Raw genomic sequence first — 27949 nt, 5'->3', positions numbered from 1 at the left:
CAGGGAACCTGATATGGGACTCAGTCCTGGGACTCCAGGATCATGACTTGAGCCAAAGGTAGTTGTTTAATCAACTGTGTCACCCAGGCTCCCAACATTGGAGCCTGGGATTTGGGGGATTTTTGAATGTGAAGACCAAAACTGATCCCTACAAAGAACAAACCCGTTGCTATCTTTTTAACCTTTATGTTTTAACCAAGGAGACTAACGAGCCAGCCCTTATGTATAGTTCCTGTAAATAAGTATTGTTGTGGATGCAGGAAATTGCAGATTTACCAGTAAAGCCTTTATAACAGCAATGACAGAAAAATCCAACACATACTGGATAAAATATTTTTTTTTCTCCCTGTTTCCTAAAAATTTGTATGTTGTTGAGTTTTAATTTCCTTTTAGCGTAGAATGCTGTTTTACCAATGGTTCTTAGTTGTGGACAGTTCCCTGAAGGTGTATGGAGCATTCACACTTCATATAGTGTTTGGTTGGTGAGATAGGGTCTCCACTCTGTTACTGTCTTAGCAGAAAGAACAACTTGTCCCTTTTCTTGTAAAAAGGAAGAGCTGGAAACAAAAGCAACAAGAGTTGATTTCTGGTAGGTTCTCCCCATTTGAATTTTTCCTAACTTTTGTTAAATCAAAATTAATGTATAATTGTTAAGTCTTGGAAAAAGTCTGCATATCTTATAATTTTCATGGTTTGCCTAAGTGAAGGAATTTATTAGCTAGTCTTGATTATAATATCAAATGTGGAGGAAAAAAAGAGGTGTACATATTTGAGACATACTGAAGAGCTTCCATAATTACGATTTCTGAAAGAATATTTCTAAAGGAGAATAAAGTATTTGATTATGGGGAGGGAATGAAAAACATGTTAGAGTTAAATCCGGGTAGGGAATGAAGGGATTCTGAAATACCGAAACTTGTTTTGGTTGTTGATTGTGAAGTGTAACCCTTAAGACATCATGTTTCATCTTCAGTTTCTGTTATTAGGATGGGAGGTAGATAACAGTTTGAGCTTTTATTACGATCGTATTGGCAGTCATACCCCACATAGTTTTTAACAAAAACAGCAGTTCCACTGAGATTTCTAACAGTGAAGTCATTAAAGAACCTCTTATTTATGAAAGTAACAAATTAAACCTTACATTAAGATTCTTTTGTAGCATGTGAGGGAGTAAAATTAACAGGTTGTCACTACACTGTGCTCTTCCATTTCTGTTTAGTATTTGTACCACATTAGGGAGTCAGAAATGATTGTTCTAAAAGTTTAAGACTTTTATCTTGCAAAAATGTTAACAGTATATAACTAAGAGTGGGAAAGGGGTAGGTTTTACTAGAATGAATGGGATCCTGGCAAGAGCTTTGCTTCATACTTGACAAAGTAGAAACGGGTCCTGCCTTTTTCTGTGTGTCTGATTCATAAGAGGAAGTCCCTTAATTGACAGTTGGTGGGGGGGGGGACCTGCAAATCAAAAATGTGGAGAAACTGTCTTTTCAGAAAATAGTTTTAGATTGGAGATTAATAGGTGAACCCTCAAGATATAATATTGGAACCCAGAGGCTCTTTTTATTTATTTATTTTTATTTAGTGCATCTTGGTGAATGAATGATGTCTTACCTCCTTTCCCCCTCATACCATAACTTTCTGCCTGTTTCTCTTGAGCAGGGGTCTTCAAGAGAGCCGTTTGTTCTTTCTGAGCGGACCGTTGGTTCTTACCCTTTTGCCTGTCCTTTAAATAAATCTCTTTCCCTTATCCTTCTTCCTTAGCAGGCCTTGTTAAAGTTCTGGATTTTGTTTTTCTCAGCAAAACAAGGAAGATTGCCAGAATACATTTTTCTTTTCTTTTTTTTTTTTTTAATTTTTTTTTTTATTTGTTTATTTGACAGACAGAGATTACAAGTAGACAGAGAGGCAGGCAGAGAGAGAGAGAGGGAAGCAGGCTCCCTGCTGAGCAGAGAGCCCGATGCGGGACTCGATCCCAGGACTCTGGAATCATGACCTGAGCCGAAGGCAGCGGCTTAACCCACTGAGCCACCCAGGCGCCCCAGAATACATTTTTCTTAATCACTGCTTTGATCATATATCCCAGCCATCTCCAGAGATCTGGAATGGCTGCTCTTGCTGACCATGTTAAGTCTATACACCCTTTCTGGTTCCGAGTCTCCCTGTCATTCGGTTCACTTTAGCTGTACTTACTGGTAGATTCTGTCAGATTGGTGGTTTTGGCTGCCCCTGCACCCAGCTATATTAAAATCCTGTTGGTACTTGCAGCTCAGTTAACGGCTTCTTTTCCACTATATTCTTCTTTGCCCTCCCTGTTCTTTGAATATCAGCAATCTAAGTAGCACTGTCCACATTTTTTGGCCGATTTTATTTTATTTTATTTTATTTTATTTTTTTAAGCTCTTCAGTGAATATTGTTTTTTCTCATAGTGGAAGTTGAAGTAGTACTTGTTGAAATATTTAAAAATACTTAGTAGTCGTCGTCATCATCATTATCATACAGCTTATGCTTTAACAATTACTGTGTGCCAGGAAGTGTTACAACCTCTTATGCACATATTCCCATAATATTCTTCAGAGCATGAGTTATGTACCATTAAGGCATAAGTGACTGGCTCAAGATCTCACAGGTAGCATGTGGATGTGCTATATTTTGAACCTAGTCTGACTCGAGTCTAAGCTATTAACCATCATGTAATGCTGTTGGTTCAATTGAGAGGAATAGTGTGTAGATTGTCAATGCCATAAATTACAATTGTAGGTTTATATTTTCCTTTCCTCCCCCCAATTTTTTTTTTAAGATTTTATTTATTTATTTGACGGAGAGAGATCACAAGTAGGCAGAGAGGCAGGCAGAGACGGGGGGCGGGGGGGGGTGGAAGCAGGCTCCCTGCTGAGCAGAGCCAGATGCGGGGCTCGATTCCAGGACCCTGAGACCATGACCCAAGCCGAGGACAGAGGCCTAACCCCCTGAGCCACCCAGGCGCCCCCTCCTCCAAACATTTTATTAAGAAAATTTTCATACAGAGAAGCTGGAAGAATTGTACAGCGATCACTCATTCATATATATAGACACACACACGCACATACTCATTTCCTAGATTTTGTGATTAACATTTTGTTAGATGCTTTATCACATGTTTATCTATCCCTATATCCATCTTATTGTTCAGATGTATTTTAAAATCATTTTGCAGACACTCGTATACTTTACCTCTAAACACTGCGGCGTGCATGCACTGGAATTCAGTTTTTTTATGGAAAATTTTGTACACAAATGTACAGATAGTAAGTGTGCTATTTGATGAGTTTTGATCAGCACACATACTTTGTAACCAAATCACTATCAGAGAAAATATGGTTATCTTTTTAGTGAATATTTGACTATCTTGTAGTTCAAGTACAAGAGTCAGGTGTACCTTTGCCCTGCTTAAAACCTGCTTTTCTGGTTGTCCCATGATCTTTGATTGGTTCTTTAATTTATTGCACTGACCTCATTGAGGACAGGGCCATATCTAGCATCTACTAGGTATGCTCCATGCAAGGTTCCATGAATGATGGACTTGTTATGGTAGTAATCATTCTCACTTCTAAAACAGTGTATGTGCAGACCTTTAATTAGCAACAATTTCTTTGATAGGTAATGTTTCAAGGTAATTTTCCTGAATCAGGCTGACTTTATTCCCATTTGTTTTCCAATAGAACATTCTTTGCTCATGTGACTTTGATGTTGAAGGGATGCTGCCCTTGAAACTTGTCATTTTTTTGTTGACTGCCATTTGGTAAGATATTGTTTAAATATGCCACAGATTGACATAGGAGGAAGATGTGTTTTCTCTGGGTCTCTTCTCCATCTATACTCATCCCCCCTGGTAATCTCTCAGTTCTGTGACTTTAAATACCCATGTTTACTATGATGACTTCAAAATTTGTATTTCCAGTCTAGATCTCTATCCTGGACTTGTCATCTCTACTTGAATAGCTAATAAACATTTCGATTTTAGTATGTCAAAACCTGAATCTCAGTCTTTCCCATCTGTCTCCCCTTCCCAGATAATATTCTCAATTCCAGCTGGTAACAAAGGCTTGGAATTCAGTTAAGTTTAAATGTTAGTTAATAGCAAAATAAAGCAGCTAGCCTTTCTTGGGTTTTATCTAATCCCCAGACAACCCTGCCTTCAATTTAAACTGAGGGGAAGGGTGTGTGTGTGTGTGTGTGTGCGTGTTCGTGTTTGTGTTTAAAAATTGACATAAAATATTTAAAAGGCAAGATTTTCAAAACACTGTTTATATGTTTGGGAGGCTAGTCGATTTGTGTTTTTTTATAGAAATATGTTTGTTTAATAGTTTTTGTAATTTATGGTGATGCCTTTGGTGGGAATGTCAACTAGCTAGACTTTAAATAAACTATAGTTTGTTCAGTTCTTCACATTTTATCTAATTCCTCTCACTTCTAATTTTAAGTGAGCATGAAATGGGTGATATCACTTATGCGCTGTGATGTTTTTCTGACACCTCAGAAATGCTGCTTCACAAAGGGAGAGAATGCCTGACCACCTGCTGTTAGGTTTTCATGGAGAGTAAGAGATAAATGTTAGACTGGCAGTTTTAACACTATAATAAAATGGGTTTAGTTGTTGAAAGTTGATGGCAAGTGTCAGAGAGCAGTTTTGCACACATTGGCCTTCAGGGGTTGTCAGGAAAGAGGAAGACGTGGTGATATGGCAGTGTTCTAGATGCCTACAAGAGTGTGCTGAGAGTGGTGATTCTTTTCCTTTTCTTTCCCAGCGCTATTTTTTTTTCCCCTTGTGAGCTTCCCGGTAAGTTAGGGAGGTTGGTGAGAGAGGAGTGGCAACATCAGAGTCACTTGTGAGCACAGCTGTTATTGTGTGTGCCACGTGTGGCAGTCCTAGCATTATCAGTGTCTCATGCTCATGTCTTTTTTCCTTTGGGGAACAAAAACTCAGAAAGTACTTACACATGAAAGATCACTGTTTTTGTGGCCAATTTTATGGAATCCTGACAAAACTGGTATAAAATTTTACAGCATAGATGAGGGGGGTAAGGAGTACGGCCTATCCTTACCCCAAGAATTCGACATTTCTGAAAATTTCATAACCATGTCCTCTTTGCTCCAAGGCACGCTCCCCACCCCTGAATAAAACCAGTAAAATAACTATTCATATTAAAGATGTGAAAGGTGTTGGGAATTTTGTTTGGCCAGAGAGCTGGCCAGAGTGAATGCTAATTATTAGTGCAAAAGGGTACTTTTCTCAAATGACTTGGGTTTTTGGTCTTTTGAAAGTAAAAGCAAAACGAATGAACATCTGATACTTGAATCTTCTACAAAGGGAAAGGTAAACTAAGAGGGCAACTCTGGTGAGTGATTTTGTTCCTATTACTGTCTCCCTAATTGTGGGGATCATTTTGCAGCTGATAGGCATCTAGTTTTGTGAAGTCAAGGAGTATCTTTAAAATTTCTGGGGTGCCTCAGTGGCCAGTCAGTTAACTGTCTGACTCTTGGTTTTGGCTCAGATTGTGATCTCAGGGTCATGAGATTGAGCTCCACGTTTGGCTCCATGCTCAGCATGGAGTCTGCTTGATACTCTTTCTCTCTCTCCCTCTCTGCCCCCCACCCCCTCATGCGTGTGCGCTCGCATGCTCTCTCTCTCTCTCTCAAAAAAAAAATATATATATATATATGTGTGTGTGTGTGTGTATATATATATATATATATTTATATGGGTTATTTTTTATAGAAGATTGGTGCTCAGCCTGAATACACTGCAGCTGACTGGTTTCTGCTCATTAAGGTGCTTTTCCTTGGAATTTCCTTGGATAATCGGGTATGGGAAAAGTTTGTAAAACTGAGGATCAGAAAGCAAGCCCAGTGTCAAGAGATGTGGGAAAATGGAGAAAAATTGTGGATGAAGGAGGAGATAAAATGTTCTTCCTTGCTGGATAAACTGGATCATGATCTTAGGAAGACTAAGAAAGTTCTTTACTTAAAAAATTGGGGCCATAATAATGTGTGTATTCATTCAGACAGGCTAATTCTGAACAAGCTTTATATTTAACATTTTGGTAAAATGGAGGATCATCAGCAATCATGAAACATAACCCTCCTATATGCACTGAACTGATAAGTTATCTTTGTGGTTTTACATTTTCATACCTCCCTTCATATCAATGATTCTAGCAAATCTGCCTACAAACCAAATCTGCCACAGTTGGATGGGCTTCTTCCTAAATTAGATGTGGTAGACTTGAAGGCATTTATCTTCTAAGCAAAAAAAAAAAAATAATAAACATAATCGTGATCTTTAATCCTCAGCCGTGTATTTTGTCCTAAAAGAAACTTGTCAGAAGCTGAGATACCAATGAGATTATTTCTTCTTTCTTTTGAAAAATAGTATCTGTTTATGATAATGGGTAATACATGTGTCACATATAGTTTTATTGAACAAGGAAAAAAGACATCACTGGATTTTAAGTGACTGCCTTACTCAGAATGAATTTTGGAATTAGGGATTTTATCTTTTGAAATTTAGCCTTGATTCGTAAAGCCAAAGTAATGTCATACATAATATTATAATACATTTTATAAAGCAGATTACTTGGCTGTGAGTAATGTGGTTAGTTTTATATCGGTACTAGACACAGAAAGTGTATGCAGTCTGTTGGCTTATTAAAAGCTGTTGCTATGAGTCTTCATTTTGGATACTATGCATTAGCTTAGTGAGGGAAGGGAGACCAGAAACCAGAGAGGTTCCTGAAATAATGCTGAGGTCTAACATGTTTTTAATGTGATTATATTCTCTTCTTGATGGATCTTTTGCATCTAGCTCTCCACATACTGCAGTTAAAAAAATAGCAAGCATTTATTGAACCTTTACTCTGTTCTAGCCTGTTCTCAGTACTTTACGTGAATTTGATTCCCCTTTTGTTGTTACTACTATTAATTCCGTGTTAGGGATGAGAAGCTCGAGGGACAGTGAGGTTGAAGGACTTGTCTGTGGTCACAGGCACAAGTGTGGAATAGGTCTCTTAATCACTGTGCTCTTTACTCCTTTTGAAATCTAAATGTTTTTTCTGATAATTATAGAATGAGGGACAGTTAAATTTGTGACAGCCATCAGACCAGTGAATGCTTTATCTTTTTAAATGCATTCTTTCTTAGAAAATTAGTTACCATTTTTAAGATTCTTACCCAAGGAGAGTGGTTAGGGTTATCATCAGCACTAAAGATTATCCATGGAATGTGCTGCTTTTCATTCCTGATGTAGTTAGAAGATTTTTAAATTTTAAGTTGTACTCCTCATGTTGTAATGGAGCAGATATTCACCAAATGTCTCATAGGTGATGGAACACTGTAGTTTGGGTCGTAGGGATGTGATAAGGAGGAGACATTAACTGCTCTCCCAAGTAGGTGCGCCTTCATTCTTGCTGACTGTATAGGCTTCACCCTTGGGTCACCACAAAGCATGCAACATGCTTGGGTAGGCTTCTTACTCTTAACTTTTTCAAGGATTTACATGAAGAACAAGTCTGTCTGTTCTTCATAACCTCCTTGGAGATACTGTCTGACATTTTTTCTTACTGATCCTGCAACTGGCTCTGTTTTATAAGTAATTCACAGGGTTTTGCTCTTAAGTATCTCTACCCCAAGTAAACTGTGTGCTGCTTTTATCAGATGAAAGCTCATGGTTTTGTTCTTTGCCTTAGCCACTAGGGGAAGGTCAAGGTCAAATTAGTGTATATTAGAAATAACTGTCCCATTATTCTGCTAGGGCTTTTTAAAAGTAATAAGTTTAATGTTTTAATAAGTTTAATAATAAACTTTTTAAATAAGTTTTTTAAAAATAAGTTTTCTTTTAATAAGTTATCACAACTCTTTAGAATCTGGTGAAATATTGAGACATACATAAAATACTTACATTGTAATTTCAAGAGGTTCTTGCTTTCTATGAAACATATCCTGGACCCTTAGAGTTAAGAATCCCTGCTTTTGATCTTTTAATATCCATATTTGAACCATTTGGGGCACCTGGGTGGCTCAGATGGTTTGACATCTGCCTTTGACTCAGGTCATGATCCTGGGCCTTGGGATCGAGCCCCTAGTAGGGCTCCTGGATCATTGGGGAGCCTGCTTCTCTCTCTCCTGCCTCCTTGCTCATTCTCTATCTCTGTGTGGCTCTCTCTCAAATGAATAAATAAAATCTTTAAAAAATACATGAACCATTTATTTCATGTGAATGTATTAAGCTCTGTTTCCTTGACTTCATAGAAGTAAGTTATATGAAATGATAAATAGTTTTCAAAGGTGTAAGGTGCTGAGCAGTTGCTCTCTGTATATTTGGCAGCTAGGTCATGGGAAATGTTTTAGTCTGTCTCGAGGAACTTTTTTGCTTCTCATGGTGATGAAGTAGGTGGGCTAATATCAGTGGCTGTATAGTTTCTAATTTTTCAAAAGAAGCAACTTACAGGTTTTACATGTATATATTTAAATTATACACATATGTATATGTGTGTAAATATGTGCAGGTGCAGATGTGTATTTTTTTTGTACAAATACTGCAGCCTAAGCATGGAGTTCTTGTGCTCTGAACACAATTTTGAATGGAGAGTCAGTTAGTGAAGTTAAAACATTTTTATATCTCTCTACCATAGTTTTTGGTCGTGTCTTGATGAAAGTTGTAAAACTGCTTTGGGTTTGTCTCTGGGGTTGCAGTTTTAAAATCTGGTTCTCAAGTGAGGAAAGAGTGTCCTGTGTCTTAGCGTGGTGGTAGAGTTATTGGCCCTGCCCTCAGGCTAATTGTTCACAGATGTTTATTCATGTTGGGGTTCTGGTGGGAGGTCCTGAGACCCATGTGGGAGGCCATGTGGTAGACTTTGCTCTTGGGTCTCCATGTATTCAGGGTTGGTGTATGTTCAGTTTGCAGACTTTGCAGGATAGGGTGCCTCGTTGTACTTGCCTTTGGAAATTTCTTTCTCTTTAATGTCCCCTGTGGCTAGGGGAGGGGAGGCTCAACATGTGTCCCTAAAGAGTGTTCCCAAAACTTTGGCTGGTGAGGAGGATCTCATGCTAAGAAGGAGTGATGTTTGGAATAGCTATGATTTTTCACCTCTCTTTCTCTCTTTGTGAAAGATGATTTGTAGTACATTTTGTCTAAGGGAGATTTGAGTACCCAGCTGGTTAAATATATTTAAAGAAAGGGAAAAAAATCACTTGAAACAGACCTTGAAGAAATCTATTATAAATTTGAGTGGGAACCTGAGAATGCTGTGGCATACAGGCAAAACTAATTAAAATAGCTGATAAAGAAATGAGATGTAGCTTTACATGGGATTTTCAAGATTTAAAAGTATGAGAATTAGGTTAATAAGCTCTTTTAACTCCATATAGTATAGGAATTCGGTTCTTTGTGCAAATTGAAACCACCATCACCTCTGCCTTCTAGTGCATACATGATGAGTTTGACAGTAAAATTTTGTGCTGAGGTTCCTGTCTCTGCCCTTGTTACTGCTGAGATTCCTGGTGTGATAGCTCTCTTAGGCTCTCTGATTCCCTTAATCTTGGGTGAAAGGGATGGCCTTGTTTCTTCCTGCGGTGTAGTCCTGCTGCGTTGCTCTGGGCCTAGAGAAGTAGCAAGTACATCCAGTCAAATGTGGCAGCTCCTGGCAGTCAGTTCCTTGAGACCAGGGCACTTTCTGCACACACACCCCACCCCCACCCCCCACCACCATGCTGCCCAGACATAGCATCCTATCCCGGGGTTGTTTATTATAAGCAAAGGCCACTACTTAAAAATCTTACCTTCCTTTTCCCTATCCATATTTGCTGAGCTGGTATCTCAGAGTGGGGTAGGGTATATGGGGATCCTAGAGATCTCAGCATGATCAGCACCTATGGCCATCCCTCCCAGGAATGGTGTGTAAGGTGCTGTTGGTGTCTTTCCCCACCAGAGAACTGCCAAGGTAAAGGCCAAGTTGCTGTTTGCTAGATACAGGCAGTCTTTTTGAAGCTCCTCAGGATGTGGTGGCAGTCCACTGTTGGGCAGGGTAGGAGCCAACCTTAGGCCCTGTGATCCCTATGGATAGCAGTTTGTCCACTCCCTAAGGCTTGTGACAAAGCAGCTTCTTATTCCAGAACTGCTAGCTGTTGGCATGGTAGCTTTTTGGCTAGGGCTGTCCCCAACCCCCTCCCCACCCAACCACCAGCACCCCATCATTCGCTTAGTTTATCCTTTCTGTCGATGAAGAAAGTTGATTAACTGCCCTTTACTCAACTGGCATATTTGGCATTGCAGAGAATATGGTACAAAACAAATGTTCATTTAAGGTTTCTCTGTCACAAATGGTTTTTCAAGTTTCACATGTCAAAATTGATTGCCTACCAAGGAAAAGCTTTATAAAAAAAAAAAAAGACATTCACTTTTTACAGTATACACAATTTTAATAACAAATCTTTCCTGTACACTGCACTTCGTTATCCCCCTGGCCCCATTATAATAGTACTTTCTTCCCACCCACCCCCCAAACCCAATTGCCCACCTCCCAGCAAAAACAAAACAAAACAGAAAAATGGCTCTTAAGGTGATTGAACACAATGTGTTTGGACTATACTCTTAGTGTCCAGTCTCAGTGTTGATAGGAAGGTTCACCAAACATTCCATATATCAGACTTTTTTTTTTTTTTTTTAAAGATTACCAAGGAAGAATATGTTAGTTGAAGGAGTAGCAGAGGTTTCCAAATGTTTGTATGAATAGCTTGTATGAAAGCTTGAACAGTCATTTTCCTTGTGTTTTTGGCCTTATTCAAGTACTGTGATTTTGCCCTAGATTAAGAACAGGAATATTTAATTACCTATAGATGACCTTATCATTTTTATCTTCATCTTTTTCTGGTTGAAGCACTTAAGCCAATGAAATATGAAGATCATGTCCCAAAACAGACTTTGAGAAAGGTCTGTCACTGTATTGCTCTATTAGGAAAATGGTCATGTAAGTCAGCTTCTCAAAAATATTCTTTTTAAAATTTCATATAGATATCCACATTTTAGGAAGAAGACATTTACAGCTTTTTGCCCTGATAGCACGTGTAGGAAGTATGCCTTAAGAAAATGATATGCCTGTTTTGAATTTTAGGATTTGGACCTAGCGATACAGAGGGCTCATTTTTATTGGAAAGATGGAGTCTAGCTCTTGGTGACTAGCATTAGAATAAGCAGATGGATTTTAATAATTAGTGGAGTTGGAAAGTTCAGTCGATTCCATTCATTGAATTGGTATAGAAATTAACTTAGGCACATTAAGAAATTACATGTGTTAGTGCAGATTTTTGGCTTAAAAAATTAGTATCTTTGCTATTTGATGTTGGCAGTGGGCATTCTCTGAGTTGTGTGTGAATTTGCAGATTTATCAGCCCACTCTGATTTCAGAAAAGTGATTGAAATCCCTGGCAAGCTACAGAAATGAATATAAACGATTCCAAAGAAGCTCTTGGTTACTAGGTGGGTACAGTATCATGGCCTTCTTAGCTTTTCTTTTTCCAGAAAGATTTAATTATTTTTCTGGTTCTTGTTTAAGTGGTCATTTTCCTCAAACCTTGAAAGTGAAAAAAGATCTGAGGGAAGGGGGGAGGCACTGAAGAGGGTAAGACTACACTGATGAAACAAAAGCTCTAACATCATATTACCAGGATCTGCAGTGTAGCTGTGATGCTCTTACACCCTAGCCAGTTGGTAAAGAGAGGACATATGATTAACAGTCTCATCTTCAAAGCTGCGCCGATACCAAAACACAAATAGGCCAAAATTCACTGGAATCCTGCCTTCTACAAGCAGTTGAAAAGGGAAGTTTGCACTTTAAGTGAAAAAGGAAAATGCTATCTGCACTGTTACTTTTCTCTGAGAGCATTACCCAAAAAATGGAGGGCAAAAAATTTTTGTAGTTTTCGACTGGAAAGTATTCCTTAGTGGCTTTGCTATGCTGTTTCCCGGAATTTACTGAATTGCTTGCTTTCCCATTTTACTTTTCTACACACATTAAGGGTTTTGTCAGTTGATGGTCTGTTTTACTAAAGGTAATCTTTAATATTTATGTGGGAATTTTTAGCCAGTATTTCTCATCCTTCTCTTCACAGTTTCAGTTAATGTTGGTTGTGGATGAAATGACGGAAAATACTTCAGTGCTATCCTTTAGGGCTAGTGGAGTTTGTGTGTTCAGGGCACAGTTGTGTTGTGACAAAGCTTACCCTGACAAATGGCCATGGTTACCCTGATAAATGGGTTGGTAAATTTTAGCTCATGGAGCTCTCATTTGTAATGGGGCTTCTGATCCAGCCCCTCCACAGGGAAGCAATGATCTGCGCTCTATGCCGTAAAATCAGCTTCTGTCTCTGCTCAGGCAGGCCCATGGTCTGGTTTAATAAGAAATAAAATGCTCACCGCTCTAGATCAGCTGAACACAGCTGGGCTGAGACTTTGCCAAACTAATCTACCCACCCTAAAAAATATAGAGAGCACATTTTTACCCCAATTTGTGATCTTATCTGCGTTTTTACTGATAGACGTTTTCTTTGAAATGTAGGTAGACACCCCTCTCTTAATATTAAAGAAGAAAAAAATTACAGTTAAATCTCATGGATTAAACTGTAGTCTTAGCATGTTTGCAGTTCAATCCTGGGAAGAAAACATGCCTTGGATAGAAGGATAATGTGTTAATGGTCATATTAAGGGAAAGATTAGCTGGGGATTTTTTGTTTTTGTTTTTTAATGATAGTGGTTTTCTCTAAGGATATATGCCTTTTTTCACATAGAGCCAATGTCAGTTGTAGAAATGCTCATTTTTCTAAAATTAAGCCAGTCTAATTTAATGGGTTTTGCCTCTACATGCAACAAACCTCTTCTATGGAAAAATTCTATATGAAATGATGACTTGGATCTAAATCCCATATATGTCATAGTTTCTTTGTAGAAATCATAATCAAAGAAATGAGATACTTGTGGCTCTTTTCTGCATGAAAAGTATGGCATCGTTAGCATTTGTTAATTATGGAATGTTTTTATTAACACACTCTCCCCTTTTCAGCTGCAGGTCCCAGGGCCTTGCCCAGTTTGATGCAGATTGTGTAGTTAACCTTTGCCTCACTCATGACTGTCTTTTAACTTAAGCTATACTGTTTCTTTGAGTCACATTTCAAAATGCTGCCTTTCCCTTTCATCCCTTCACCTCCACGCCACCTTTGCATTACCGCTGTGTGGCTATATAGGCATGTAGAATGTTCTCCTCAGTAATATGTTGTTCCCTTCACCTGGAAGGAACTGCTCTTTATAGTATGGTTAGATATCTTTATTAAATAGCCAAATTTCAGCATATAATATTTAGAAAGTGATTTTTTTTTCTTGGTTCCATTATACTATATTCTATTAAGAACTAGTGTTATGCCTCTTGCTAGCCAATTGTTTTTAATTTGGCTTTTTGAGGTTTGAAGATCAGGAGAAGGCAGAAGAAAGAGGTTTAAACCCCTTTGTCAAGGCATCTTTGATCATGGAGGGAGAGAATTTTTGTGTGTGCTTCAAACTAGAGGGAGCAGGTCACAGGATTGTTAAGTTGACTCTGTTTGTCTCTTTTCTCTCCAAAATAATTTCTAAATCTTTTTTTACATGTAAATGTAAATACAGGATTTAGTAAACTAATTAGTAAAATGGTGATTTAATACTAGTTTAAGAAAATTGTCTAAATGCCACAAAAATCAACATTTCCATTATAAGTAAAACTAGAAATATGTCACATGAAGTCAGTGTAATTATTTGCTATTGATTTCATTGCGATGAGACCTTTTCATAATCACTTGGATTCATTATTTAAATACATTAAAGAGTCACTCAGCTTATTAGAATTACATAAAGGGTTTTGATTTCATAATGTGGACTTCGATAGCATCTACCAACCCAGGCAAAAACTCTGGAAGAAGAGTGTTTGATATTTACCAGTCTTCAGCATACATCAAATTCTACTTCCCACACTGGCAGTAAATTGTAGATTTGAGTAAATACCAAATTATCATATAAGGGAACTTTGCTAAGCCTCCTTTTAAGCAGCAAGCCAGTTGTGGTACTTGGGATGGAGAGCAGTGATCTAACAAGTATTGATCCATATCTTTTTCTGCTCAGTAGCTTCTTTCCAAACTCTTTTCAGTAGAAAAAAAATAGCATATGGAGACCTTAGTGTAAATGTTTACACATAATAGTTTATAATTACATACATGAAATGTCTTATTTTGAAGTAAGCATTTTTAGACTTTGCAACAAGAGTGCAAATTAATAAGAGCTTTGCTTCATATAACACTTAAAATATGGTTTCATAAAAAAAATTAAAAATACTTCAACACTTCAAAAACTTAAGTCTCCACTTGATTTGGAAAATTAGGCTTAATGTCACCATTGGTAAAAATTAGGTATGTATTTAGCCCCTACTATGTAAAATAGGTTACTTATCTGATGTAATTTTTGATGACAGGCCGATATTATACTTCACATTCTTTGTATGGCAGCTGCTGACACTTGCACTGTCCATAACCATTAATGATGATGAAGGGTCCTTCATGGGTGGGTTCATATTCATTATACGGTCCTTGGTCTGACATGTTTGACATATGGAGTCGTGTTTGGGATCGGAGCTGCCTGTGGTTCTGAATCATTGAGCACTGCCTAATTCTTCTTAAAGTGGGAGGGCAGCACTTCCTGGAGATGAACACTATAAAAATAATAAAAAAGAAAGAAAACAATAAAGCCATTGTTCCTGTAATTACCCGCTGAGTGAAGATGGCATTGTCTGGTTCAGGAAAGTGTTCCTCAGTAGTAACTGCTATGCCTGCAGTAGTTGGGATTTCTTTGTCTCCCACATGGTAACTTGATGAGCTTATTCTTTTTGTGTATTCAGTGGTTGGATCTCTATAAGTTGTAGCCATGGCAGTGACAGTGGTTGATAAATTCCAGCAGAGCTGAAATCCATGGACTGCATCTAGTATATCCTCTCCTTGGGTGTGGTCAGGGCTGTGACATAGGATGGAATGTTCCCACCGACCTTGGAAACTGCCCAGCCAGGAGGCCAAAGCACATATTCGAGGGCTGCATTCCCACAGATTGCCAGAGAGGCCGACGGTTGTGAGGGATCTCAGCGAGTTTAAGATCTTGGAATCAAGGCTATTTAACTTGTTGTTATCCATGAGGAGAATTTTAAGATTAGGCATCGTTTCAAACACTGTTGGGTCGATGGCTTTGATTTCATTTCCAGTCAAGTCTAGCTTTTCTAAAGTGCCCCAGGTCCACTCCATTCCACATGTCAAGTTGCTAATTTTGTTCCATTGTAAGAAGAGTGTGTGCAGACTGCTTAGCCGTAGGAAATGAGCAAAATTAATCTTCGTCAGCTGGTTGTGCTCTAGGTGAAGCTCTCTCAGTTTGATTAATCCTGCAAATCCATTGCGAGCCAAACTTCGCAAACGGTTTGTGCTCAAATCCAGAAACTCCAGACTACGACAGTCCCAGAACAGACGTACTGGGATAGTCCGCAGGGAGTTGGACCGTAAATGCAAGGTCTGCAGCTTCCGAAGGCCGTAGAAGAGCTCTGGGTGCAGAGATGACAGCTGATTAAAAGACAGGTCCAAATTTTGCAGGTTAATCAGTTGAGTAAAAGTTGTGTTTGGCAAGTAAAATATTTTGTTGGAACTTAAGATTAATTCCTTAAGTTTATATAGTCCTTGAAAAGCATCTTCTTTTACTGTTGAAATTTGATTGTGGTCTAAGTGGAGCCAGGTAAGTTGACTGAAGCTGGCAAATTGATCCCTTTCGAGCTCTGTGATGTGATTGTGCCTCAGGGACAGGCCCAGAGAGCCCTTGTCTGTGGCGTTTGGCACTGAGCGGAAGCCCTGAGAGTCGCAGTAGAAGAGCAGCTTCTCGCAGCGGCATTTGGGTGGACACGCCATACCCAGGGCAGGCAGCATTTTTAAAACCATACTCATTGCATATATTGCTGCCAGCATAGGGGCCCCTAATGGCCACTTGAAATGTAAGCCTGCAGAATATAATTTAAGGAAAACAAGAAGATAGGATATTTTTCAGCAGAATGTATGAGCTGTTAAAAAAAACAAAACATTATGGCGAAAGATTTCACTGCATATAACTTATTTTTCATTTGCTGCAGGAAAACTAACCTCGTTAGTATGACTAGAACAAAACTTAAACCATTAAGAAAATAGAGCATGTTTTGTCATTAGCAATATAGGCTGTTACCTAAACCTCAAAATCCAGAAATTTGACTGTGATTTCTTTCATAAAACATGAATTCAGTGGCTTATTTTAAAAAGCACGATTCCTTGCTGACTGTACAAGACACATAAATGCATGGACTTACCCATTCTTCTGAGCACATTGGAGGCTGCATTCAGTCACGGTTGTTAGACTCAACGCAGTGAGTCTGTAAAAGGCTCTAACATGCAGGAGCCTTTGACCAGTTTCCTGTTTTCTGTGTCCCAGGCTTTCTGAGCAAAATTGAATCCACCAGGGTGAATTATGTTTTTCCTTAGGATATTCCTCTTGAAAGCGTTGGTTTCATTTTCTGTGTCCTCTCTGCTTCCCTTAATCAGTTTTGAATGTAAGTTATTAATTTTGTCCTCCTTTAACTGCTCGGCTGGTTAATCAAAGCTTCAGTCTCTCCTTTCCGCAGCCGTTAGTTCCCTCGGTCTTAACTTGTTGATGGCAGATGGGCGGCTTGTTGCAGAGAAGAGCTCCTGGAGCAGCATGAGTGCATTTACTGAAAAGCTTTTCCGAGAAACGGCACAAGAATGGAATTGCTTATGTGCTGCGACCACACAGAACCGTATATAGGCTGACGTCACCGGGTGACGTGTCTTTTGTTTGGGTTTTCCAGAAGCTTTACTGTTATAAAGCACTGTGCTATGTAACAGCATCGGGGTTGCTGTAAGACCCCTTGATTGTAATAAAGCAAGAAAGAGGACCCCTGACTTAAAAACATGGTATTCCTTCAGTGTAGGAAGCAGCAGTGAGGTATAATAAAGGCTGCATTCAGGAAGACCCGTCTGAACAGTGAGTTGGGATAGCAGAGTGATGATTTTTAATGCTTGGAAGAGCCAGTGTTAGACTGCCGGTTCTGCAGAGAGAGATCATCTACATGGGCAGGAGCCTGCATGATTTGTGAAGTGCAGATTTAATGCCGGCCTGTGCGAGGTAGTGCCTGCTGCTCCAGTAGTTTGGAAAGCTACTCCGTCACCTTGTTGTCATGCTTGGAGAAAATAGAAGTCTGAGTATGATTTGCTGTAGATGTGTTGGAAAACTAGCCAAGGTGGGCTTGGCTTCTTGTCATTAAGAGCTTAACATCATAAACCAAGAATGAAGAGGAGGGGGGAAAAACCTAACAATACAAAGTATTTGGTTACTTTTGCTCCTTGAGAATTGAAGGGGAAATTGAGTTAAAAAGATTTCTCCTTTTCTGTTTCATTTTACAGTGATGTTTTGATCATAGTGCTGATTGAACAATAATGCTGATTTGATCTTTAGATGTCTTACTAGGAGAATAAGGGTGATACTGTCATTTAATACTGCATGTCCTAAATAAACATAAACCTAGAACAGAAGAGATTTAGGACAAGTGATAGAGCATGGTTGGATTCTGGTATAGTCCCTCGTATTTACCTCTGAATCTCACTTACTCCTTCATCTGAAAGGACTGAGCTTGATTTGGGGCATTGTAGCCCCCATGTAACAGAGCATTTGCATATTTAATAGCTCCTACCGGCACACTAAGAACTGACTTTGAGTCTAATACTCACTGTTGGAATCTCTGGTGAATACAGAAGGTCACTTGTACTTTGGAATAGGATTTTGTTTTTACTTGACCTGTTTCTTCTCCTTGTCGAGTAGTGTCATTTTTCAGAACTTGGTTATGAACGTACAATTCCATGTTTATCTTATTTTAAGGTTTTATGTATTTGAGACACCACTAGAGAGAGAGAGCAAACACGAGTTGGGGGCAGAGGGAGAAGGAGAAGCAGGTGTCTTGTTGAGCAGGGAGCCCAGCATGAGGCTCGATCCCAGGACCCCAGGATCATGAGCCAAAGACAGACAGACACTTAACCAGCTGAGCCACCCAGGTGCCCCAGGTCCATGTTTAATATACTATAAATGTGAGGGATTTTTCTAGCATTAGTCAGGGCCATACACACACACACACACACACACACACACACACACACACATGCACATATGCACATATGTGTATATATACACATACATACACATAGAGAGAGAGTGTGTGTGTGTGTATTTTTTTTTCCATATATTCAGGCCGGACAGATGTAAGGTCTTTTACAGGTCTTACCTTATATTAATTTGGGCTTCCATGCCAATTCCTGTCATACTGTTGGTGCTTAACCTGGAGGCAAAAATTTCAAAACTACCTGTGGTGTCTATGAAACCAGAACATCATTGGCCTCTTGGGTTCCAGGAGCTTCATCCTGCTGAGTAAGAAGTTATACTCTAAAGAGGTATAGTTCCTGTGTTGAAAGGTGTTACTGGAGTGAAAATTGGAGGAATCCAAGGTCCTGTCCTCAGGGACCTGCATGAAGGTGCTGTGGAAGCATCAGCAACTGCAGGTGGGTTAGTCTAAGTCCTCTTAGAAGCAGACCCCAAGATGGATTAGAAGTATTAGAGTTATATTTGGAAAGTACATAGAGGTATAAAAGGAGAGAGAAGACAGTAGGAATACTTTATAGGCCACTGGAGTCTTCAGGCCACAGAGGAAAGTAAGATTGGATAGACAGTCATAGACTGCAGTGCATCCCCAGGCCAGAGCCAAGCTCCCAGGCCAGAACTGCCTATGAATGGAACCCCACATTCTTAATGAGCCTGTGGTAGTACTCTTGCCATTTTCCTACTTGCTGGTTAAGGAAGGGAAAGGTTCGGTTTTAGACCTAAAGGATGTCACTCCCCCCTGCACTGACCTCATCTTTTCTGAAGTCTTGCCTGTCCATAGGCTGGGTCCTGGGTTCATAGACTGATTTGCAGAATTCTCTTTCTTGTGAATAAGTTTTAATCAGATTCGTACAGGGCCTGTGAGCTTGGGTGACAAGAGTTCCTGCTCTACAGCAACTTTCTCCCAAAACATCTAAGGAGGGGGTAGTCTGATAAGGACTGGCTCTTAATTTTTTTTTTTTTTTTAAAGGAAAAGCAGCCCTTGGGTTACTGTAACTGCCCCTGTTGAATGAAGTAAGCTGCTCCCTGATTTTAAAACAAACAAACAAAAAAACCCCGAAAAACAAAAAATACCTTTAACATGCAAGAAGAACTGGATTAAATTCTTCCCTGAAGTAACCACTTTGGTTCCATGTGGAGAAAAGCATTAGAGGCAGTTGTATTAGAGCAACCACAATTAGGAATGAGTTGTATGTGAAAATTTAGAAGGAAAGCATCTCCTTCCCCCTTAGACTCTTGGTTCCTTTCTGCTCTCTAGTCTGCTTGCCTACCTCTTACATGTTAACAAATGGAGAATGCTTAAATTATATTATCCCAGCACTGTTAGACCAGATTTGTGGGCAAGGAAAATCACCCAGAGAAGCACCAGTGCGATCAAGAGTAATTTTATTTATTTATCTATCTATCTGTTTGACAGAGAGAGAGAGAGATCGATCACAAGTAGGCAGAGAAGCGCAGAGAGGGGCGAAGCAGGCTCCCCGCTGAGCAGAGACACCTTTCCCCTGCCCCATATGCAGGGTTCCATCCCAGGACCGCGGGATCATGACCTGAGCCGAAGGCAGAGGCTTAACTCACTGAACCACCCAGGTGCCCCAAGAGTATTTATTTTTTCACGCATCTGGAGAAGTGGGCAGTAATGCACGGTACCCAGAGAGTTCCTTTTAAGTCACAAGTCATCTTGCCTTTTCTTTGGGTTCAAAAGGTTGTCTGTGGAACCAAAGAAGATACAGTGTTTGTCTTAAAATTGGTGGAGTACATGGTTTGTTGATAGAATTTTATATTGTTACTTTAAAAAATCTGTTTCTTTAGCTCAAAGGACTAAGCAGAGATCCATGTTCTTTCTGAATTAAACTTACTTCTGGTTTCATTTTAGGCAGCTTCACTCCCCATACATATGCCTTTGACTTAATTAAAGTGGTAGTTCAGCCTTTGGAAAGCGCTGTCCATATCCTCTGCTCAAGTTTTCACTGCTTTGTTTGTGACAAGGCAAAGGAGAAGCAGAGTCAAACTCATCTCTCTTCTCTGAATGGCTTTAAGCAAAAGTAATTGAGTCAAGTGGCAGGGCTGTGCTGTAGTTATGTGCATTACTCTATATGAAAGTTTGCTTTTTTTTTTTTTTTTAAAGATTTTATTTATTTATTTCACAGAGAGAGATCATGAGTAGGCAGAGGCAGGCAGAGAGAGAGGAGGAAGCAGGCTCCCCGCCAAGCAGAGAGCCCGATGCGGGGCTCGATCCCAGGACCCTGAGATCATGACCTGAGCCGAAGGCAGCGGCTTAACCCACTGAGCCAGCCAGGCGCCCCAGAAAGTTTGCTTTTGATACGTATTGCTGATTAGGGAGAATTATTTCCCTGCTCAGAGAGACAGATGTACAGATACATGGACTTTTCTTTTCATTTGTGGTAGAGCCAGAGCTTGATTTTTGCATTATGCCAAAAAGTCAAATGTTTCTTGAATCATTCCCAAATCCAAAAATTGTAATAACTCTAATACCAGTGGTGCTACACATAGGTGCTCTGGAGAAGTACCTTAAAATAAACATTGTTCAGGTCCTCTCTGCCTCGTCATCGTGACAGGTGAACTGCAAAGCCTGGTTGAGTTGGGGACTCTTTATTGGGGTCTACATTGTCCTTGCAGCTCAGGCCGCCCTCTAATGGACTGTCCCAGGGAAGGGATGGGGGTAAATGCTGTTTCTGATCCACAGCTAGATCCTTGTTACACCCAGCAGGGCCCACAGTGGGCATGCATAAATGGTTTGTCAGTGGGAAAAACAAACAAACAAACAAACAAAAAACCTTGTTGCTGCCAGTCTTGATTGCTACTTGGAGGATCTCCTCAGGTTTATCAAAAAATGATAGTCATTTTTGGGTGAAGGTCCTAGATTTAGTGGGTCTAAGTATATCCCCTGCTAAGAACCTTTTAGGGTTCATAGTTAGCAACCTCATATTTGGGCCTATATTAGAATAAGTGGTTTTCTTTTGTAGGGAAGTAGGAAGGAAGATGAGAAAAGATACGATAAATCCTAGAGTTGTTCACCGCTTTCATACTACATGTATTTGGCGGCAAAGATATGACTGTTCTTTTAAATTATTTGATTTGCTATTTAGAAAAAAAGAAAAACCAGTGAAGTTCCTGCTGAACATAACTTGTTATCTTCTCAAGAAACAAAATGTGTATAACAGAGGCAGATAGAATACATAAGGATGCATTGGCTTTACCAGTTAAGATACCCATTCATATTTTCTTATCATGTTGGGATGGATTATAAAGAGTAGTTGATGGTCCCAGGTGGAGCTGGAGGATCTGAGAGCATTCAGAACACTAGGCTCCCAGAGCCTTGGTGTTCACTAGACCACTGTTGTGTGTAAATAAATAGGTGATGGTTGGTAATCTTTCTTTTCAAATACCTTTTTAAAAGTCAATTGTCCACTTAGGCCAGGAATCCCGTTTTTTACTAGATCTTTGTCCCTATCCCTACCCTCCATTGATTTTGGTATTTAAAAGTCCTTTTGTTCTCTTGTTAGTAAACATGACAGAGAAAGCAGAAAGAAGGAGTAGTGGTGCCACAGTGATGGTGAACTGTGTTCCTTTTGATGCAATAACTTACAAACTTAGGGATTTCTTCTAGCTTTGGAGGCATGTGTTTTTTGGTTGTTGCTGGTGGGGGTAGCAGGGCTAGGATCAGGTAACAGCCCAACTCTGTAGTGCTAATTTTGTATTTTGTGTCCAAGGCTAGGTAATTCAGCAGTAAATACTGGGATGATGCACTGGAGAGTCAGACATTAGGTGAGGGGAAATCTTCATAGAACGTGGGGCAGAGGTGCATTTCAGCCATGAAGATCTTTTATTTCATCTACCATAGACCTCATACCAAACAGAGCTATCTTAAAGTTTTGATTAATGCAGACTGATTGAAATTTGTATTGCCAAACCCTTTTTTTAACTGTTTGCACAGTGGCTTCATCATGTTCATGTTTTCCCCTTCCTTGTGTGTGTGTGTGGCAGGCTTCATTTTTTTATTCTGAAATACTACCACGTTTGGATTTGTCCTTCCTACTTCTCCCACTCCGTTTCCAAGTAGCTTTCTCTTTAGATGTGTTTCCTCCTGCCAACATAGGTGGCTCACAGGTATACAAAGCCATTTGCACAGAACAGAATTAAGAGTTAAGATACCCATTCATATTTTCTTGAAGAATCCCTTTCAGTGTTAGGCCTTTTGACCCAGTTGGCTAAACTTAAAAGGGGTGAATTTGTGTGTATATTGGCTAGATGCTAGCAGTCTTCATTGCTGAACCTTAGAAATGTCATTCCCTCAAAAATCTGGGGTAGAAGGACAACGACCTGTGCTAAGACAAGCAAAAAAATTTGAACATGTGATGTCATCAGTGCAAAGAAAATAACAAAAATTTGACCCAAAGAGAAAAAGATCATTGCTTACTATGAAAGGCTTATAGCAGCATGTTAGCATTATAGCTGGGCTTGAGCTGAACCCATATTGCTGAAACAGTACTGCTAAGGCTTGACATCCTGTGGGAGCTGATTCCAAATTGCTGCTGCTTTTTTTTGCAGGATGTCTGTCTGTCTGTGGCTTTATAGTTTTTCCATTGTATGGCTATACAGTAATTTGTGAACATGTAGTTTGTTTTGAGGATTTTGGCTTTTGCAGACAGTGTGAAACGAATATCCTTTTAATATCTCTGCATCCTTAGGCAAGTTTATATATAAATTCCTAACCATAAAATCACTGGGTTACAGTGTATGTATATTTAAAATTGATAGACATTGCTACATGGCCTTCCAAAAAGTTTTAAACCATTTCATACTTCCCCAGAAGTCTGTAAGTGTTCACTAACCATCCCACCACCTCCCTCCGCCACCCCCCACACCATATTTAACAATATCTGGAAATCTCATAGGTGAAAAATGCTCTTTTATTTGTTTCTCTCTACTTATGAGTAACAATGACTATCATTTGTATATAGTTTATTATCCTTTTGTTCCTTTCCGTGGATGTGTATTTCATTTGCTCATTCTTAAAAGATTTGTAAGCTATTTTTTAAAATTAAATTAATTTGGCGGGTGCCTGGGTGGCTCAGTCATTTGAGTGTCCGACTTTTGATTTTAGCCTGGGTCGTGATCTCATGGTCATGAGAGCAGGCCCCACATCGAGCTCAGTGCTTTTTTGTTGTTGTTAATCAGTGTAGAAATCAAGAGATCCTGGATTATCACCAAATCTTAGCCTGATTGTCCTAGTCGACTGAGCATTTAAAAATCCTTCTGAGAGGGGCGCCTGGGTGGTCCAGTGGGTTAAAGCCTCTGCCTTCGGCTCGGGTCATGGTCTCGAGGTTCTGGGATCGAGTCCTATGCTCGGTGGGGAGCCTGCTTCCCCCCATCGCCTCTGCCCACCTCTCTGCCTACTTGTGATCTCTGTCTGTTAAATAAATAAATAAAATCTTAAAAAAAAAATCCTTCTGAAATATCCTCACAGTTGAGTCATCCTACTCTTTTTTTCTTCTGGGTTATTAGTAGTTTCAAAATTAAGGCTTTATTTTATGAACTTCATATACTTACTTCATATACCTGTTTGCTTTATTTGTTTGTTTATTTAATTTAAGTTCAGTTAGCCAACATACAGGACATCATTAGTTTCAGATGTAGAGTTCAGTTATTCATCAGTTGCATATAACACCCAGCGCCAACACATCACGTGCCCTTCGTAATGCCCACTGTTCAGTTACCCTATCCCCCACCCCTCTCCCCTCCAGCAACCCTCAGTTTGTTTCCTGTAGTTCAGAGTCTCTCATGGTTTGTGTCTCCCTCTCTGATTTCTCATTCTGATTTTCCCTCCCTTCCCTTATCCTCTGTGCTATTTCTTACATTCCATGTATGAGTGAAACCATATGATAATTGTCTTTCTCTGACTTGTTTTGCTCAGTGTAATACCCTCTAGTTCCATTCACATCAGTGTAAATGGTAAGATTTCATCCTTTCTGATGGCCAAATAATACTCCATTATATATACACCACATTTTCTTTATCCATTCCTCTGTGGATGGACATGTGGGCTCTTTTCACAGTTTGGCTATTGGGAACCCTCTTACACTGTTGGTGGGAATGCAGGCTGGTATAGCCACTCTGGAAAATAGTAAGGAGGTTCCTTAAGAAGTTAAAAATAGAGCAATCCTGGGCCTCCTGGGTGGCTCAGGTCCATTTGTGTCTGCCTTTGGCTCAGGTCATAGTCCCAGGATCCTGGGATCAAGCCCTACATCCGGCTTCCTGTTCAGCAGGGAGTCTGCTTTTCCCTCTCCCTCTGCTCCTTCCCAGGCTTGTGCTTGCTCTTCCTCTCTCTCTCTCTCTCTCTCTCTCTCTCTCAAATAAATAAGAGAAAGGTAAAATGGCTTCTTCATGCTTCTGTTGAGGATGGGTTTTGAAAGCCCTTTCACTGTCTCAACTAGGACTGTGTTGCTAGAGGCCATCTAGCTAATAACCTTTACCTCCCCTCAGTTCAGCTGGTATTTACTTGCTGAGGGAAAACTGTATGTTGAAACCCTAAATATGGCCTGTCGTTTTCTTAGCCCTTTTGTCGCTGCCTCGCAGAACATACATATCAAATGTGAGTGGACCTAGGTGGTCTCTGCTTAGATGGAATAGAGTTTCAATTAGGTAGGAGCTGTGAGTCATTTATTTTAAAGGTTAAATGAGCAACTTTCCTTTGGCATAACTAAAACTAGAAATTAAAAAATCCCAACAACTTTAATTTCAAAGAGAAGTAAAAATTTTTTATGCATCAGCAGCCTTTCCACTTTCATCAAGCTCATTGTTAAAGTTGTAAGTGTGTATATGCCTGTGTACTTACGCCATTATATTTTATTTTATTTATTATTTTTAAAGATTTATTTATTTAACAGATAGATTGAAAGAGCACAAGTGGGGTTAGTGAGAGGAGAAGCAGGCTCTCTGCCAAGCAGGGAGCAGGATGCAAGGGCTCAATCCCAGGACTCTGGGATCATGACCTGAACTGAAGACAAACACTTAATCAACTGAACCACCAGGTGTATGTGTGTGCATATGTGTGTGTTTGTGTGTGTGTGTGTATACATATTTTAAAGGGATGCTGTGATTTTAAAAGGGTTTGTCTCGTATAACCTAAAAGCTTCAGCAGATTACTGCTCTGAACTTTCCCTTCCTGATCAAGGAGGCATAAACTTTTATCTCCCAAAGTAACGAGAAAGACAAATTGATTTTTAGGGTAGTTTCACAAATATAGAATTAGCTGATTTGTGGTATGTGTGGCTATGATTTTGCTGTGTGGCTATGATTCCCTCAAAATCAAGCTTGATGATTTGCTTTTATATAACTTGCAGAGTAAATCCTTCTGCACAAATTGAGAAAATTTCTGGGCACTCGAGATTATAAGGGATTGGGTTCTCATGAGGTTATTGTACCCAGCTTTTGCATTTCAGATAGCTGATATTTTCTGGGATAAATGATCTCCTAGAAACATCCTAAAAACGTAGCTAGGAATAATGATAAATCATACTAGATTGACTTAGAGAAATTTTTTTTGAAGTGTGTTCTTAGGTCTCAGGGGAATGCATGGAGACTTTCCTGATGAAGGCATTAGTTTGATTATTTTAAAATTCTGTTTTAGTCACCTTTGCCTTAGATCCTGTTATTTTGATCTTTGAGATTGTCAGTAACTAATTACACTTGTCACGTTCTTTCTCACTGATGGCCATGAGTAAATCACCATTTATTCCGTCAGGTAGAAATTCTCATTTCTAAATCAGTTTTGCCTAGACTATTTTATTTTTTTTTTTTAACTCCCCTCCCATTTTTTTCCCCCAAGAATTTATTTATTTATTTGACAGAGAGAAAGAGAAGGAAAGAGCACAAGCAGGGTGAGGGGCAGAGGGAGAGGGAGAAGCAGGCTCTCTACTGAGCTGGGAGCCCCATGTGGGGCTTGGTCCCAGGACCCTGGGATCATGACCTGAGCTGAAGGCAGATGCTTAACCAACTGAGCCATCCAGGAGCCCCTAAAGCCATTTAAAAAAAAAAAAAAAATTGTTTCATTTTTACTTTTTTAAAATTTATTTTATTTTATTTATTTTTTTGAGAGAGAAGATTAGGGAGGGAGGGGCAGAGAGAGTCCCAAGCAGACTCTTCACTGAGCATAGAGCCTGATGAAGGGCTTGATCTCAGAACTCCGAGATCACAACCTGAGCTGAACCCAAAAGTTACACTACTTAATTTTATTGGCAGTACATGATTATTAGGGGGAAAAGTAATGGATGTGACCCTAAACAAATTTGAGAGTGATTGTATTAATTTTGCATCTGTATTTCAACTCTTAGTATTCCTGAAATCCCCTCTTGTCTCCTTTCTGCCCTCTGCTGAGTCATCTATATCCCTCAATATTCCTTCTTTTCTCCTGTAACAATCCATAGAGATGGGAGCAGAGGGACAAGTGTCATTGTTCCAGTGGTTCCAATGAGGGAGAACAGAGAAGGCGAGTAACAAATAGACGATGAACAGGGCACTGAGAAAACACGAAAATACATCTCCTCACCTGGCTGTTCATATGCTGTGCTGGCTTGTGTACTGATGGCATATCTATACCAGAATGTCTTGAGGGCACCGGAAAGTAGAACGCTGAGTTAAATTCCTTTGTCTACTTGTATCTCTCCTTTGAGTGCTATGTGTTTTATTTTACATTTGTTGGCCAGGCATTTTGTAAGGAAAAACTTTTAATGTACTTTACAGACTAACCTACTAATATCTTACCAAGGTATTTCCAAGCACATGGCTAATTCTACCTGGGTAACTTAACTTTGTCTCCTTTTCTTTCAGCACCCATCAATTTTGGTTCTGGTTAAAATGTTTCCCGATGAAAATCTCAACTTCCTGACCTCTGAAGCAGTGCCCATTTATAGAACTCTCTCAGAGTGACTAATATGTTCTTTTCTGTGCAATACAATTGGATTAAGCTTTGCCTAGAACTTAAAAATATATGGCTGAAGTAATCTTACAAAGCATTCTTATTGGAGCTGCATAATACACATTAACTCAGATCCTTCCTGGTGCATCTTAACTGTAAAATTCATTGTTTCACATTGTTTTAGTGCCAGATGCCATCTTTCATGTTTTGACATTCTTCACATCTCAGAGTTTATGAGAATCAGGTATAACCTAATATTGCTTGCAGTTCAAGGAGAAATTAATGTATTCTCAACTTTGAAGTAAAATACAGGTTTAGGGGCCTGGGTGGCTCAGTCAGTTAAGTGTCTGCCCTTGGCTCCAGTCATGAACCCTGCTTTGTGCTCCCTGCTAGCAGAGAGCCTGCTTCTCCCTCTTCTCTGTGCTCAGTCTCTCTCTCACTATCTGTCTCTCAAATAAATAAATAAAATCTTAAAAAAAAAAAAAAAAGGTTTAATTTTTTCAAGCAGAACCTTTTAAATGACAGTCATGTCTTGGCTTCTCTTGGTAAAACTCCTTCAGTTCTTGCCATCAGATAATGTGGAGCCTAAGCATTGTAAGGTTAGGGTTTTATTTTATTTTTTATTTTTTTAAGATTTTATGTATTTATTAGAGAGAGAGAGAGAGAGGGAGTGAGAACACAAGAGGGGTGAGGGACAGAGGGAGAAGCAGACTTTCCCACCGAGCAGGGAGACCAATGC

General features: G+C 39.5%; 2 protein-coding genes across 4 annotated transcripts in view; one reads left to right on the top strand and one right to left on the bottom strand.

The window, feature by feature from the left end:
* The window catches only part of CTNNA1 (catenin alpha 1), a 185461-nt gene that overhangs the window by 103771 nt on the left and 53741 nt on the right, over positions 1-27949 (top strand). The gene's annotated exons all lie outside the window — the stretch shown is intronic.
* LRRTM2 (leucine rich repeat transmembrane neuronal 2) lies at positions 10542-17203 on the bottom strand. Its single transcript, XM_032336577.1, has 2 exons — positions 16417-17203; positions 10542-16077 (listed from the first exon to the last, which is right to left on the bottom strand). Exons 1-2 carry the CDS (start codon positions 16418-16420, stop codon positions 14531-14533), a joined length of 1551 nt encoding a protein of 516 aa, XP_032192468.1. The 5' UTR covers positions 16421-17203; the 3' UTR covers positions 10542-14530.

The sequence above is a fragment of the Mustela erminea genome, chromosome 3 (assembly GCF_009829155.1).
Source record: "Mustela erminea isolate mMusErm1 chromosome 3, mMusErm1.Pri, whole genome shotgun sequence".
Classification (NCBI taxonomy): domain Eukaryota; kingdom Metazoa; phylum Chordata; class Mammalia; order Carnivora; family Mustelidae; genus Mustela; species Mustela erminea.
This window is presented reverse-complemented; position numbering and strand designations above follow the sequence as displayed.